At 37.6% G+C, this 15,257-nt stretch overlaps 3 protein-coding genes across 3 annotated transcripts in view; 2 read left to right on the top strand and 1 right to left on the bottom strand.

Moving 5' to 3' along the window:
* Window positions 1–15,257, top strand: part of LOC141444565 (uncharacterized) — a 105,793-nt gene that overhangs the window by 42,389 nt on the left and 48,147 nt on the right. The window lies entirely within an intron of this gene.
* On the bottom strand, window positions 275–3,284 carry LOC141444405 (bromodomain-containing protein homolog). Its single transcript, XM_074109957.1, is given in 7 exon segments — window positions 275–387; window positions 1,038–1,131; window positions 1,737–1,880; window positions 2,345–2,367; window positions 2,370–2,583; window positions 2,837–2,880; window positions 3,194–3,284. Coding segments are annotated over 7 exon segments (723 nt in total).
* LOC141444768 (uncharacterized) lies at window positions 4,521–6,558 on the top strand. The gene is made up of 3 exons (XM_074110401.1): window positions 4,521–4,817; window positions 5,775–6,014; window positions 6,170–6,558. The coding sequence occupies exons 1-3, from the start codon at window positions 4,588–4,590 to the stop codon at window positions 6,330–6,332; spliced, it is 633 nt and encodes a 210-aa protein (XP_073966502.1). The 5' UTR covers window positions 4,521–4,587; the 3' UTR covers window positions 6,333–6,558.

Below are 15,257 nucleotides of genomic sequence, written 5' to 3'. Positions count from 1 at the left end.
CCATTAGTAATTATCAGTGAACTATTTATCAATTTTTTCCCATCGAATCGACATCGACTCCGAACAGCGCCATCTATAGATGACTTGTTGAACTAGATCGCTTGCTTATCGATAATAAGCCAGTTTTCTTAAAAAAAATGACCATTAGGATTATTCGAAAATATTGGACACTTTTTTTTTTTCAATAAAACAAAATTATGAAGAGGTTGTTGAAGTTCCGTGCGATGACACTTTACCATGGCGTAAATGGCATAGGGCTAAAGTAATTAGTAGTTTAGTAGTTACCTATAGGTTCCAAGAACACGGTGTTTGCGAAGCGCACCTCAGGTATCCAGAGCGCACACACAACATGGGCCCAGGTGCCTTGGTCTGTCTGCTTGAATGCACCTAAAATACAAATTATTATATTAAATTAACTTAGAAAAATTATAAAACCTTCGCTCGACATTTTCATTTCATGATTGATTTTTTGGAGTCTTTTTGTATTTTTTATTTCAACTCCAAATTTGTTTTTACGGGTATCCCGTGAAACCATGTCGTAAATACAAACTGAGACATGGATGCACAGAAAACCAGAAAAGAGACCAGCACTGGGAATCGAACCCAGGTCCTCAGCATTCCGTGCTGTGTGCTATAACCCCTAAACCACTGCTTGTCCAGCATCCATCAGTCTCAGTTTGTACTTACGATATTTTCATTTCAAACAAATGGAACAAGAAACTTATCTAAGAATTGTTCAGATTGCTTTCGATAAAAAAAAACGAATCAAAAACCAGTCCATCCGTTTGAGAGCTATCAAAGTTAGCAGTAAAACTTTACACACGTCTTATTGCGTTGGGGGTGACAAAACTGAGGCCGTATTTTCTAACACGCAGGCGCTCTAGATCGGATAAACAATCTCTTTTTACCATATTCATCAGTTTGATGGAAGAAGTGTATTAACAATAGCTTCTGGTTTCCATAATTAATACAGCCGACAAGTGACACTGACTATTTGCTGGTGCCTATGCTTCATTAACACATTTACAACCTCTTACCTCCAGTATTTGGACAAAGAACGCAATTGACGAGGCGCGACGGAGATTGTAGGCATCGTCTGCACAACCACTGACCCTCTGGGATGTATGGAACCTACAACAAGAATAAAGAGATCAATAAAGTGTCAGGCGAGCTGAAAGCATGGGGCACATGTGTGGCCAAAAAGCCATTTATTTATTTTCTTGGCTCAGTCTGTAACAAGGCCCCACCAATTTATCAATAAATATTGCAGAGATTTTGCTTCAAAAAGGACTACATTTCACTGAAACAATACTTAGTAAAATCTATGAAAACATAAATAAACATGCGAGATATTGAATTAATAAATAAATTAAAAATTACATATTTTTTGAGAGTTGTACAATCACCTTTGTGTATGACATGTAATAAGACTGAAGACCTTATTCACTTTCTTGTGGAATGTGATCAGAATAAGGACATCAGAGTCAGTTATTTGGATGGTATGAGCTTGTTCAATGGAGGTGTAAATGTAATTCTCAGTCGACCGCTGAAGAAGCAACGCAAATTTACAGATTCATTGAATGGGCTTTACAAAAACGTGGTTTCAGTGCAAGGGAGAGTGTTATATCTGTCTGTAGTGTGGTATATTTATCTGTGGCTCCCCATGAGGCTGACATAGTCACATTTGGTGTCCTAAAGCCTCGGAAAAAATATCAGAGGAAAAAAAAAATACTTACACCATAGCAATCCTGATGGACGGCCAAGTTGCACATATCGCAGAACAGGATGACATTAGTGTTCTGGCATTCTCCATCCATGCAGATGCAGCAGACAGCATCCTCATCTACTGTTGCAGCTGTTTGCTGCCCAGTTTGTGATGCCTAGGAAAGTATTGTTACACATCACAGAACTCAAGAGTATATGTATTATTATTATATGCAATGCATGGCAGAAGAGGTTGGATGTATGGCCAAATAGCCTAGTGGATAGCCAGACTATGCGGCTTGAGGTCCCAGATTCAAGCCCTTTGCAGGGCAGATATTTATGTGAGGAATTTTAGTTAGATACTCAATATGCCATAAAACATGTATTTATCTAAATAAGTTTATTTATCCACTGACTAGCAAAGTAGTACAAGTTTGCTTAGTTTGGGACTAGGACGATTTCTTGTTAATTGCCCCATAATGTTTAATTTATTAATATTTTTTTTGTTGTTTTATCATTGTAAGAAGGCAAGAATATACATAAAAATGATTACCAATTTAATAAAATTTTGTGGCATTTAATGTTTATAACATTGACTTTTCCTATCTGGATCATAACCTCACTTATTGATACAACTCACTTGGAAGTAGGACTCCTTTTCCATCTATCCATGAGTAGCTCCAGTGTATCAACAGATACCGGTGGCAAGCTCTGCTTGGCTCTCGTCTTGTTGATAATGCTGAGCCAGGCTGTATCTTCTTCATCAACATCATACTCTACTTCTCCATCTAGTTCTTCAGCTGATTTTTCAATGAAACGGATGTAGGCATTTGGGCGAGGTGGAGCATCTGTGACGCGTTCATTATAATCCTCAATGAGCTGTAAAATGTTATTGATTGCATATATTATGAATGCTGTGTTTTAAAACAACTTCGAACAAGAAATTAATTATTTTTATTTACTAATTCATATGAGAAATTATGACTGCTTAAGATATTTATTTTAAATTAAGTAGACATGCTATTGAATTTTATACACCTCACTTACACTTACGAAATTTACGTATTTCTTCTTGTGAGCTAGTTATTTTTTTTGTCTGGATGTCCTAATTTTATAAAAAAATATAGTTTACCTTGAAGCTAGCCTCAGGCAACTTGACATGCGGCTCAGGAGAGGCTCAACAAAACGGCAAGGGTTTTTCCAACTCGGAGTTCTTTTCTCCCAATCATCAAAGACATCATTTGCAACGGCTGGTCTATTGGAATCCTGCTAATTTCCCATCTATCTCAAATTGGACCACTTTCTGAGCTTCAGCAAAAGTCAGGGCTTCTTTAGGCGGACTTTGCAAGGCAATATCGCCGGTCGGCACAGGGGCACGAGTGGATCTACCTTTTTTACGGTTGTTAGTAACAGCGGGAGTTGTAGGCGTAGGATTATCATGGTCGTAGTTCACCAGATGATATTGCAGTCCACATAGACTCTTATATACCTTCGCACTTTTCTAGCGGGCATTGGTAAGGCGGGGGCCGGTTTTGTCGTAGTTTCTTACAAAATTCCAATACGTCGAAGTCCAAACCCATTTTGATTCAATAATGGTGTTTTTAGTTTAGTATGTAGATCAAATCATTTTAGCGGATACGTTAAACACAGAAGCAAAGGTACCGCGAACACTTTTTGTAACGAAAACAAATTGCGAAACTTGACTTGATTGGGTAAAGTGAAAGGCGTAGCGGCCAAAGTGAATCAAGTTAGAAAATACAAGCCAAATGAAATGCTATGCGACCAATTCATTCAGACTTGCAGAAGACAGATACATACAATGCAATGCAAGCAAAGCGAGCAAATGCCAAAACTCTACTCTGACTCTGACAGCCAGTGCTGCCAGCTTCTAGAACTCGAGCGCTAAACTCAAAATCAAAAGTCGCTAGAAAGAAAGCGCTAAAATTAATTCCAACAGGAGCGAGCGGAACCAGGACTGTCTGAGAGAGACCACTGGTGATCTGAAAAGTTGGGATACGAAAAAAAAAACTTAGAAGATTTCCGAATTCACTGAAATTGATATGAATATTTTTTAAATAGCTAAAACTAGAACATAAACGAATGGAGATTTAATTAAATAAATTTAGAATTTGGTGCGCAAGCACGTTATCGCTTTCCATATAGATCTCTTAGCATTAGCACTGTATAATTCTCGTTGTCATCGAGTTCTCATAAAATGTGTCCATTAATGGTCTTAGAACTGTTTAAATTTGTATTCCAAAAGTCGCTAATCATTTTTTTGTTGTCTAAACTTTTTTGGTAGCTAAAGGTCCGGTCACGTGACATTTAGCGATAAAGCTGAAAATGTCGAGCTTTATCGCTGGAAAAAAAACCTCTTCAATTTCGGAAAAAACAGTTCATTCAAAATCATCTTGAAAATGGGGTCACGTGACTAGATTTATCGCTGCAAACGAGCGACTAGCGACTGCATGTGGGGGCACCTAAGACTTAAGCAAAAGTCCATCGTTCTAGCGACAAATTTGCTAAATTGGCAACACTGCTGACAGCTAGTAAAAAAAGTGGAATATTTTCAAATATTATTGAAGATCATATTTTTTTCAAATTAATGTTTTAATCATATTTAAAGTCCAGAATTAAATAAAAATAAAAATAATGTGCAAAGAAAATTTATCGGGATTCTTAACAAGTTTTTTTTTATGTTAACCGATCAGAATGTTCAAGAAATTCTACTACAAAACAATAACACCATTTATGGTTTACGAACTGTCAAATGTTTGTTGTGAATATTCGCGTGAAGGTAAACTTGTTGGTTGGTGTTCTCAAAAGCGATAGTGTTTCTTGTTGGCATTTGAAATCAAAATCGAACTTTGGGATCGCTACAAAATGGATTATATTTCGTTTAATAACTTCACATACGGTGACAACGACGATTACGCGCGTGAGGCACATATTATGCCTACGCCCTCGGGGGCTCCTTGGAACATGCAAGGCTTGTCGTGGGGGTCCCACTCGCCACCACAACTGGTACAGTTCAACGCTGAAGTGCCAGTGCAGCCCCGATTTACCTCCATAATGCATTGTAAACGGAAGAGTTTGGAACCAGAACCGCAAATGTAAGTTTCCTGGTTTTACTCACAAATTCTGCATACCACTTAATTTTTTAATAATTTGTTATCATCAAATAACCTTTATAGTAAAATCTGTGTTAATGCATTCTCAGGTATTTGCCCAATTGAGTTTCCAATGGGTGCACTTTATAACTAGGTGTTATGAGCGACTTCGTCTGCAAGGAATTCGTTTATCGCTGCTGCTGCGTGCTATAACCCTACACCACGGATTGCTGAGGACCTGGGTTCGATTCCCAGCGCTGGTCTCTTTTTTCTGGTTTTTTGTGGATCCATGTCTCAGTTTGTATTTTTGATATGGTTTCACGGGATACCCGTAAAAGTAACAAATTTGGAGTTGAAATAAAAAATACAAAAAGACTCCAAAAAACCAATCATAATTTGATTGCTTAGTAGCGTCATCTCTTGTCTGGGTGAGCGGTTGGTTCCGAAAGAGTGTGACGCCTCTCGATGAGAGCGAACATAGATGTCGCTAGTGCTGCTGCATAAGTAGTGTAGTAGAAATAAGCAACCTGAGATATGTATGCATAGGAAAATTTGTGTCTAGATTCCTGTCCAGCGGTGGTGTAGGTGTTATAGCACACGCAGCACGGATTGCTGAGGACCTGGGTTCGATTCCCAGCGCTGGTCTCTTTTTCTGGTTTTTCTGTGCATCCGTCTCAGTTTGTATTTTCGATATGGTTTCACAGGATACCCGTAAAAGTAACAAATTTGGAGTTGAAATAAAAAATACAAAAAGACTCCAATAAACCAATCATAATTTGATTGCTTAGTAGCAACATCTCTTGTCTGGGTGAGCGGTTGGTTCCGAAAGAGTGTGACGTCTCTCGATGAGAGCGGAACATAGATGTCGCTAGTGCTGCTGCATAAGTAGTGTAGTAGAAATAAGCAACCTGAGATCCATGTCTCAGTTTGTATTTTCGATATATTTTTTAATTCTTTCAGTCCAGCAAAAATACATATAACAGAAGACAAAATGGCTGCTCACCTCAATGGACTGCACCTTTCCTCGGACTATACAACACATTCGCTAGCTATAGATGAATACATGGATACCAACATGGAACCACCTGTAATGACGACTAACAATGTTAGAGAAAAATTAAAGGGACACACTATTGTGCTTTCTGAAGAGATCAAAAAACTCAAAGAGGAACCATTGATCCCCACGTCACTTATAGAAAGGTTAGTTTTTTATTTTTTATTTTAACATAGTACTTAAGCACCAACACCGGTGTCATCATTTGAAATGTTAATATACTTTAAATTCTTCTAGGTTTTGCAATTAGATCTTGCAATTCTTTGTTAATAATAGTTCATGATTCTTTGCTTTGTTACAGATTAGAAAAACCTTGTATGTCATTAGTTGTATGGCAGCCAAAAGAAAATACAGTGGAGAAGATCATAGATAACAAAGAAGTAAACACAGAAGAGGAAGAACCAAAGAAACGAAATGGTGTGCTTGTTCCAGATATGGGAATGGGGATGGACATTGAGATGTAGTGATGTGAATATAAGAGTGTTAAAAACAGCCTGGGACATTAATAGGCTAGATATTCACCGTTAAAACAACTGGCACAACAATGAGGGTTTTCACAGAGGCGAAATATCGCTAGATGGCGTTAGTATCGTGAGGTCCGTTTGACGTTTGCTTGCGATTGCTCATTTAGTTTTTTAACCAATTACGATCTTCTTTTTGTCACAGGGTATAAGACGAAGGTAGAAAGAGATGGTGAATGCGATCGCAAAGTCAGCGCGTTAAAACACTTGGCCAAGCTAAGTCTGCAACGGAATAATTTGGCAACACTGTATTTTAGCGTCAAATCACGTACATAATATGCGTTACATTTGCAGTGTTACCATATAATTCTCAGCAGAGTTAGCTTGGTTCGGCTCTACGAAACTCGAAAATCGAAGTTCGTATCGCCCCGTCACTTTCACTCGCGTCAGCGGGCGGCAACATATGAAGTTCGAATTTTGCACTTCGTAGTATAGGGCCAGGTTACTAGCTGCGACTGAAATATCGTCACTACTTTTAAAAAAGCTTGTACCTCTCAATTGATAATTTTTTTGAGTGAACTTTATTGCTATTAGTACAAGGGGCAATTTTGTTGACGTGCTTATTGATTTGAGATATGAGATTTTTCAAAGCAGTGACGATAATTATGTGGGCGGTTGGCGGCTGTGGTACAATCCGCCTTTAACTTTTTTTGCCATTGCCAAATAATTTGGCTTATTTAATACTTGATAAATATATATATTACACGAAAAACTAGCCACAGCGTCAATAATTATTAATTACACTTTCCACTTCTTAAAAATGTCTATGGTATAGTTTTTTTTTCTTGCATAGAACTTTATAGGTATAGTGTAGACAAGGCAACTGTAAAATAAGTGTTTATAAATAATCTTAGCTAATTAATAAATATTGTAATGTATAAAGAGTGCTATTAAACTCGAAAGACTTGATATTGCGTTGATTTTTCTGAAAATTGAGCGATTGAGAATTAAATTCTTGTCGAGGCGCTGATGCAGTGACTGAAATATAATATTTCCCGAAATTAGCACATAACGTTATAGTTCAAATAAGAAAATCGTCGTTTTTAATGAGGGTTTTCACACAGGCGAAATATCGCTAGATGGCGTTAGTATCGTGAGGTACGTTTGATCGATGAGCCAATCGCAAGCAAACGTCAAACGGACCTCACGATACGAGGGGTGATCCAAAAGTAATGATAATGAGTATGAATTGCAAAACACGCGGTCAAGAAGTAAATTTATTTTGCAATTTTTTTCTAATAAGTCTACTAATATGGCCATCTTGTTTAGAAAACACGAACTTCTTAAAAAAAAAGTTTTTTTCTTGACGTCAATAAATGTAACCACTGCGGCCATTGCCTCACTATTATTAGAAAAATTGTTGCCTCTAGTCTAGTTTGAGTCGTGCAGTGATAAGTCGCTGGGGGTTAGGTCTAACGAATATAGGGAATGTTCCAGAATTTCGAGCCCTGCATCACGAATAGCAGCCATTGTAAACACTGGCCTTGTGAACGGGTGCGTTTGTCTCGATGAAACAGAACGCAGTTCGTAGTTTACCCTACCGCTTCTCTTTGATTACCTACTTCGCGCAATCTTTGTATTTGGTCAGCTTAGTAAAAGCCCATAAGAGTGGCTCTTTCTCACGATACTCAATCATTATTGCTCCTTGGCATCCCTGAACACGGATGCCATATCTTTTTCCCACTGAGCTTGCGACTTAATTTCTGCAGCGTTCGAAAGATGACCACTTCCCTAGGTCATGGACTGCTGTTTGGTCTCAGGATCGAAATGATGGATCCAAACTTGTCCATAGTCATAAATCGCCGCAAAAACTTGAAAATTAATCAAGATTTGCCTTTGTAAATTCGCATCGTATTCCTTTTTTCAACGTTTCACATTCTGGGCACCAACGACGGGAACCTTTTTCATGTGCAGTTGGATCAGTTAAGATCTTTTGAATACGTCCATATGAGATCCCCGTTGTAATGTTATGCTAATAAATGCAATGCAAAGGGCACACGCGGGGCGAGCGGGAGGGGCGAGGCAGACGCCAGCCGACCACCGTAACGAGCGGACGCGTGTGCACTGGGCATTGGAAACAATACTACTTATTTGTTATTTGTTAACTCCACCTACGACGTCGGAAGGACGTTACACCTGGCGACGAGTTACAAAGTGAGTGAATTTAATCCACAAAAAAAAAAAAAAAAAATACTTAGAACAATGTTCAATAATGAAATAAAGGCTAACCTATTGTTATTGCACCAATTCAAATGCAAAAGTTGTGCAACGAATACCCCTACAAAGTGTATGAATAAACAAAAAGAAACAATTGTGGCTATCTATTCAGTTTCCAAATACATTTTATCAGTTGACAACTACTGCTGGTGAGCAAAACAGGGTTAAATATGATGACTTCTACCATCGACTTCTACCCTTTTCCTATTTTTACTTACTCAAATTACGTGGTAAGAAATTACTGTAGGTACTTTTAATTACAGTCAAGAACAGTAGACTTATTACTAGTAACGTGTACATTACTTACCTACAGTAATTTAATCTTACAACAATATTGAAATTAACGGCACACTACTAATTATATTTAAACGGGACAGAGATTATTTGCATACCAAAATAGGCGGGTAGACGTAGATTAAACATTTTAAATGCTCGACACTGGTTAAGACCCTCCTAACTAGCAAAATTAGTCGATTATTCGGGGAACGTCAATGAAAACAAAACTCAAAAGCAAATTTTTGGACGTTGGAAGTTGTCAGCTCAATTTATGTAAACGGAAATGAATAGATAACCCAAGTTATTAATAAGTAGTATATGAGAGGCAACATACACTAAAGAGACGTACCACAACGTCGTGCCATGTCAATCGAATCAATCATTAGTGTATTCTGATTGGCACAATAATACGTACATACCAAATATTTGTTAATACAAAAAAAAAGTTCCATACTGATTAAAACAGTAGGTAATCAGTACCAGTATGTACGAAGTCTTACGAGTAATAGTGTCGCCTATAAAACAATAAAAACAACTATAACTGCTTACTATAGTTACCATTTCTACAATTTAGTTATTAGTACAATGAAGTCATTGTATTGTATGGTAGGTATAATCACAAGTTAAAATAGTAATGGTAGAAATGGTAGTAGTAGTAGTAGTTATGGTAGGAAATGCAGCTCAGAAAAATTGCGTAAGACGATACTTATACCTAGTGCCATCCACGAAGACGCGTGTTTTTGTCAAAATTAGATATTAATGACATTGTGTTAAGAACCACGGTACGCGTCATCGTGAATGACTCTGCCTATACGTATACCTTAGGTGACACTGCCACTCTAGACAAAATTATAAACGAAGCCAAGGTTCTTGAATCAGTTCAAAGGCAACTGACGGACTTCAACAATGGGTTGCAGACGTCGCAATCTATAAACAAGACTGAAAAAAAAAAAAACAATGACTCCGACGCTACGTGCTCCCGCTGGGGTGCCGCAAAACGTAAAATCGAGTACTCCGGCCGAGCAGCAGTCTGCTTCGGACGCGCCACCAAATGTGAATTATATCTTTTACATGCATAGCAAAATTAAATGCAAATAAATTAAAGAACATATACTGATGTATAGAGATTTTGCCGGATTCTTCTCAACAGAGGCTTTTCCGAACCGGTGGTAGATTTTTATTTGACATTCATAAGTGCTTGTTATAGCCTAAATTGAATAAAAATATTTGACTTTCACTTTGAAAGAGGGAAATCGCGATCTCCCAGAGGAAGAATCCGCCATAGCGCTTAAAGTTCTGACTTGCCCGTTTGCCATCCAGTCAAATTAGGTTTTAATATCAATCCGGTAAGTGACGATGGCGCATTTCCTAAATTTAAAGGGGTACCTACAATTGAACATCTCTATTGACAAAACGGTCACACCGGTGAGCCAGAAATCCCAACGTAGAGTCCCTATACCTATTGAAGTGAAAGTCAATGATAAAATCAATGAACTATTAAAACTTGATATTATCGAACCGGTTCAAAAGCCATCAGGGTGGGTCTCTCCCATAGTGCTGGTTTTAAAAAACAATTGAGACGTTCGTGTTTGCGTTGAAATGAGAGGTGCGAATAAAGCCATTATTAGAGAAAATCACCCCCTTCCAACAATGGAGCAACTTTTGCCATAAGGATGCATTTCATCACGTCGAGATAAATGAGAAAAGCCAAAATATCACCACCTTCATCACCAATCGGGGATTATTCCGGTACAAAAGGCTTATGTTTGGCGATATCTTGTGCCCCTGAGCTATTCCAAAAGACTTTGCAAATTGCCGTGTAAAGGAGTTGTACATTTTATAGATGACATAGTCCTGTTATATTCTGAAAAGACGTTACTGAACATCGGGAAAGGTTAAGTCAGATTTTAAGTGTTTTGAAAAGCTCAGGGGTCCCCCTGAACGACAAGAAATGTATCTTTAGTAGCTGCATACATTTTCTGGGTCATGAGCTCTCTAGTGTAGGAGTCAAACCATTGGACAGTTAGGTTAGAGTCATTGAGACTTTCACATCCCCCAAAAAAAAAAAAAAAAAAAAACGGTTGAAGATGTCCAAAGTTTTCTTGGCTTAGTAAATTACTTTAATAAATGAATCCCTAACTTCTCAACAATAACCGAACTCATCCGTAGATTGCTTTTGTTAAAAATAAATCAGAAGGCAGATATTTTAGAACACTGGAAGTCAGAACAAGATGCCGCTTTTGCGGCGCTCAAAGCGTGTTTTTGAAATGTAAAGTCACTAGGGTTTTATGATCCAAAGGCTAAAACTCAAGTCATGGCAGATGCGAGCCCAATAGTTCTTGGGCGGTTCGTTGGGGCCCCAGCCCCCAAATAATCGCTTACAGCAATAAGTTTGTCTGAGGTTAAGAAACGTTATTGCCAAACAGAAAAAGAGGCTTTGGCATTAGTATGGACAGTCAAACATTTTTACATGTTTTTGTATGACAAAGAATGTTTTGAACTCGTGACAGACCACAATAGGCCAAGAAAAGGAGGAAAACATGGACAAAATTCTATAACTATAATTTTCTTTTCTATGATTAACGTATTGTTAGTTTTAGTTAAAATAAAAAGGATTAAGCATTTTAAGGCTCCGGTCAATGCGAAAAAGTAAAAATATTTTTTTGACACATTTTGAGTTATAAGTACAGCATAATTAATAAGTAAATAACTTTGCTAAAATACCTCTATTATGATATGATGCTTACATTCCCGCTAAAGAAACCAAAATTAAGCTAATTAATCAATCGGGACTATCATCAAAAAAGAAGGTTCAGTTAATTTCACGTTTACTGACATATCTTGCCAAAAATTAGTGATAACTGTAATTCAACAATTTATTCTAAATAATATATTGTGTGTGTTGATAAATTATTAAAAATTAAACAAATTCTCTTTGCAGATTTCTAAAGTCACAAATAAGGGCAATTTTTGGGAAAACCAAAATACATAACTACTTCACAAATGATTAATTGATGCCGTTATTATTTGCTATCATAAAAAACAAATTAAACAAAAAAAAAACTACGATTAATAAATAATTCTTATCTTTTCTCATTTTATCGTTATTTCTTGAACAATACGGTCGTCATTAAAATTTCTTTGTGCCTTAACTCCCGACTATGCTGTCGCGGTTGTGAGTTGCGAGCAATTCTCTTGTAGCGACAGTTTCAGAGGTTTCAATAGTACCTAGGTATCATCAGCCAAATATGTGGTCTGCCACCCTGGGGTTGATAATCGTTTGCATGGTTTAAAACAATAAGGCCAACAGATGTGTCTGTCAGCTTGGAAGTTCGACTTTAGCGACATATTCATTTGATAGGAGCTTGTTTAAAAATTGATAGACCACTTATTTTGCTGACTGTACATTGTGTCTTAAGGGCGGTAAACAAGTAATAGCAAGCGAGAGTCTATTTTAGAAGCCCTAAGTCGAAGGCTTAAATGGGTCTATAGTCGTGATTCCAGTACCGCCCGTGCGACATACAATCATTAATCAAATTAACGAGCAAATTGTATATTTGTAAGAGAAAAACATTAATTTTACAATAATTTGTTTGTGGCATATTTTTCTTCTTCCAACTATGCTTTAATTTCATCATAGCCGCACTAAATACGCAGCACAAAGCGGGACCTTTCTGCTCTAGAGCAGAATAAAATGTACCTATGAAAATCCTTATTGCATTGTTTTAGTATTTTTCTAAATTGCACCGCCAAAGAGGTAACACAAGTATTTTTGTCATGAAATTACTCGGCATAGTGTAAAAATCTAGTGTTAAAGCTTAGTTATTAGCTGGTCAAGCTTATGGAATTTGACAGATTGCGTACAAAAATTGTTGCTACCAATCCTACTAAAAATAGTAGCTGTATATTTAAAAAGAAAAGCTTTCTGTGTTTGGTTGGCCAACCTGGCGGCCATCCGAAATTTGATAGTTCGCGGATAAAAATATCTGCTACGAACTCTGCAAAAAAAAGTCGGGAATTTCGTAGATATTTTTGAGTGTGCGAATGTAAACTTACACATATCTACACATACATTTCATTTTTCATATCTCATTTGTATTTTTTACATTTATTTCCTATTAATTGTTTGGCATGAGTTTTTCGTCTACTATTTCAGTAATAGTTGAAAGAAAATCAGACTATGCACCTCGCATTAAGTGATTTGTATTGCCCTCGTGCTTTTTAAAGACCTCGCTAACGCTCGGGCTCCAAATCAGCATTCGGTGCAATAATAGATTGCTTTCTGCTTGGTGTAACAATCTACTATTATTTAATTATACGTTTACACCAAACACCGTTGCTATGCCAATCCGTTTTTCGGACGGACTGTTGCTGTTAGCCTCGGACGGCTTTTACAGCTTACGCGGAGGAGAGAGGGCGAGCTGCCAGACGAGCCGCTTAGCAAAGGAAATTTAGGGACAAAATCCCTTCACTAACCGTAGGTACCTATCACATCACATCACATGATTCAGAAATAAGAGATCACGATTTAGAAATGGCGGATACGCGACACAGACGGAGTCAAAATCAACGATGAAGATAATGATAAAGATACGAAGTGTGACGATGAAAATACAGAAGAAAATAAGGTACTTAAATATTAGAGGATTAGTGATTTCATGTTTTGTAAAACTTAATAAGTGCAATGAAGAAAAAAAAATATTTTGTTAGAAAAAAAGATAGGTGTAATGTTATGCTAATAAATGCAATGCAAAGGGCACACGCGGGGCGAGCGGGAGGGGCGAGGCAGACGCCAGCCGACCACCGTAACGAGCGGACGCGTGTGCACTGGGCATTGGAAACAATACTACTTATTTGTTATTTGTTAACTCCACCTACGACGTCGGAAGGACGTTACACCCCGTGATCTCAACTTGATGCCTGATAATTATTCTTATAACCGCCAAAAGAAGATTTTCGAATTTTTGAGAAATTATCTTCAATGAGGGCTATAAATTGGCGGCTTTCGCTATGTTCATCTGTAGTAGATATTATACCAAATAAAACTTATTGCATTAGCGTGCAATTGTAGAATATGGCAGAGCAGAATACCATAGTGTTCCCAACAAGTCGGTGAATATATCTTTCATAGTTTTTTTTTTTCAAGCAGGCATATTTAGATACAGCTCTCACCTCATTTTTTTCTATTTTTGCGTAATGATTCCGCCCGCGCGTGAATAAATAGCTCCAAATCTCTAATACATATGCTATTATTATTGTTTTTTTTTTTTTACTAAGGAATGTATGTATACAGCTACTAATGCAACTTCTTTTAATATTATTCTGGAAATATATATATTCAATTATCATTACTTTTGGATCCACCCCTCGTATTAACGCCATCTAGCGATATTTCGCCTCTGTGCAATGCAAACCGTCATGGTCGTACACGTTTGATCCTTAGAAATTTTCCTGAATGAACTTCATAAGCAACTAGGTACAATATTCCTTTTGTAAAATCGGCTACAAATTTTTGTAAACTTGCTACAGTAATGACAGATTAAAACACGCCTAATTTTGACGATAATCTTTGCTCTGCCTTTGTAAACGTTGCACAGTTAATGTATGATTAATTCCAGTTTTCAATTGCTAGTTTGACGCTAAAATTTAAAATATAATTGTGCTAATTGCTTTTTTTTGTGTTGATAAGTGTAAGTTTACGAAAGCTGTGACTGGGGCAGTAATATTTTTGTTTCCTACCAGTACTATTATTTGATGTTTTTTAATACTTGTTAAGGTTTTTAAAATAAGTCATAAATGCAATCAGTGTTAATTATAAATTATAGTGGATGTATGTAATGTTGGGATGCGGTTTTGCTTCCCCAAATAAAGTAAATGTGCCAGCCTTAGCCTTTTTGGCCAAGATGCGTACCAAGCGAAAAACCTCTGAGATACATGGCATGCAACGAAGTAGAATCAACACCCAAATCCTGAAATGGGTAATAGAATATTCTGGGGTCCACCCAACCTCCCTCCTACACTATATATAATATTTATAAGGTATGCTTAGAGCTTTGTCACGCTGGCAATTTACGGACGAGTTAAAAAGCGAGGCGAGCGCGCAGCGACTTCACCGCGAGCGCGCACCGAATTCGCCGCGAGCGCGTAAATATTTCGCCGTGAGCGCGCAACGAATTCGCCGCGTACTCGCCAAAAAGTCCGTGACTGTACAGTATGTCGCAGCTTTAGGCGCAACGAACTCGCTGCGCGCTCGCCTCCCTTTTAACCCGTCAACAAATCGCCAGTATGATTAGGCTCGCCATGCCAGAAATCTCAGCAGGATTAGGTGGCCGCGTATTTACAGTTAATCAAGGGCGTCGCCAGCCGGTGGCCCAT

The sequence above is a fragment of the Choristoneura fumiferana genome, chromosome 30 (assembly GCF_025370935.1).
Source record: "Choristoneura fumiferana chromosome 30, NRCan_CFum_1, whole genome shotgun sequence".
Taxonomy (NCBI): Eukaryota; Metazoa; Arthropoda; class Insecta; order Lepidoptera; family Tortricidae; genus Choristoneura; species Choristoneura fumiferana.
Note: the sequence above shows the minus strand (reverse complement) of the source record. Positions and strands in the feature narration are given on the sequence as shown.

What these genes read in the sequence shown, in the direction of transcription:
- LOC141444768 (XM_074110401.1), top strand. Translation starts at nt 4,588, where the DNA reads ATGGATTATATTTCGTTTAATAACTTCACATACGGTGACAACGACGAT. An exon ending in TTGGAACCAGAACCGCAAAT is followed by an intron (nt 4,818 to 5,774) that starts GTAAGTTTCCTG and finishes TAATTCTTTCAG; the next exon opens with TCCAGCAAAAATACATATAA. An exon ending in CCCACGTCACTTATAGAAAG is followed by an intron (nt 6,015 to 6,169) that starts GTTAGTTTTTTA and finishes GCTTTGTTACAG; the next exon opens with ATTAGAAAAACCTTGTATGT.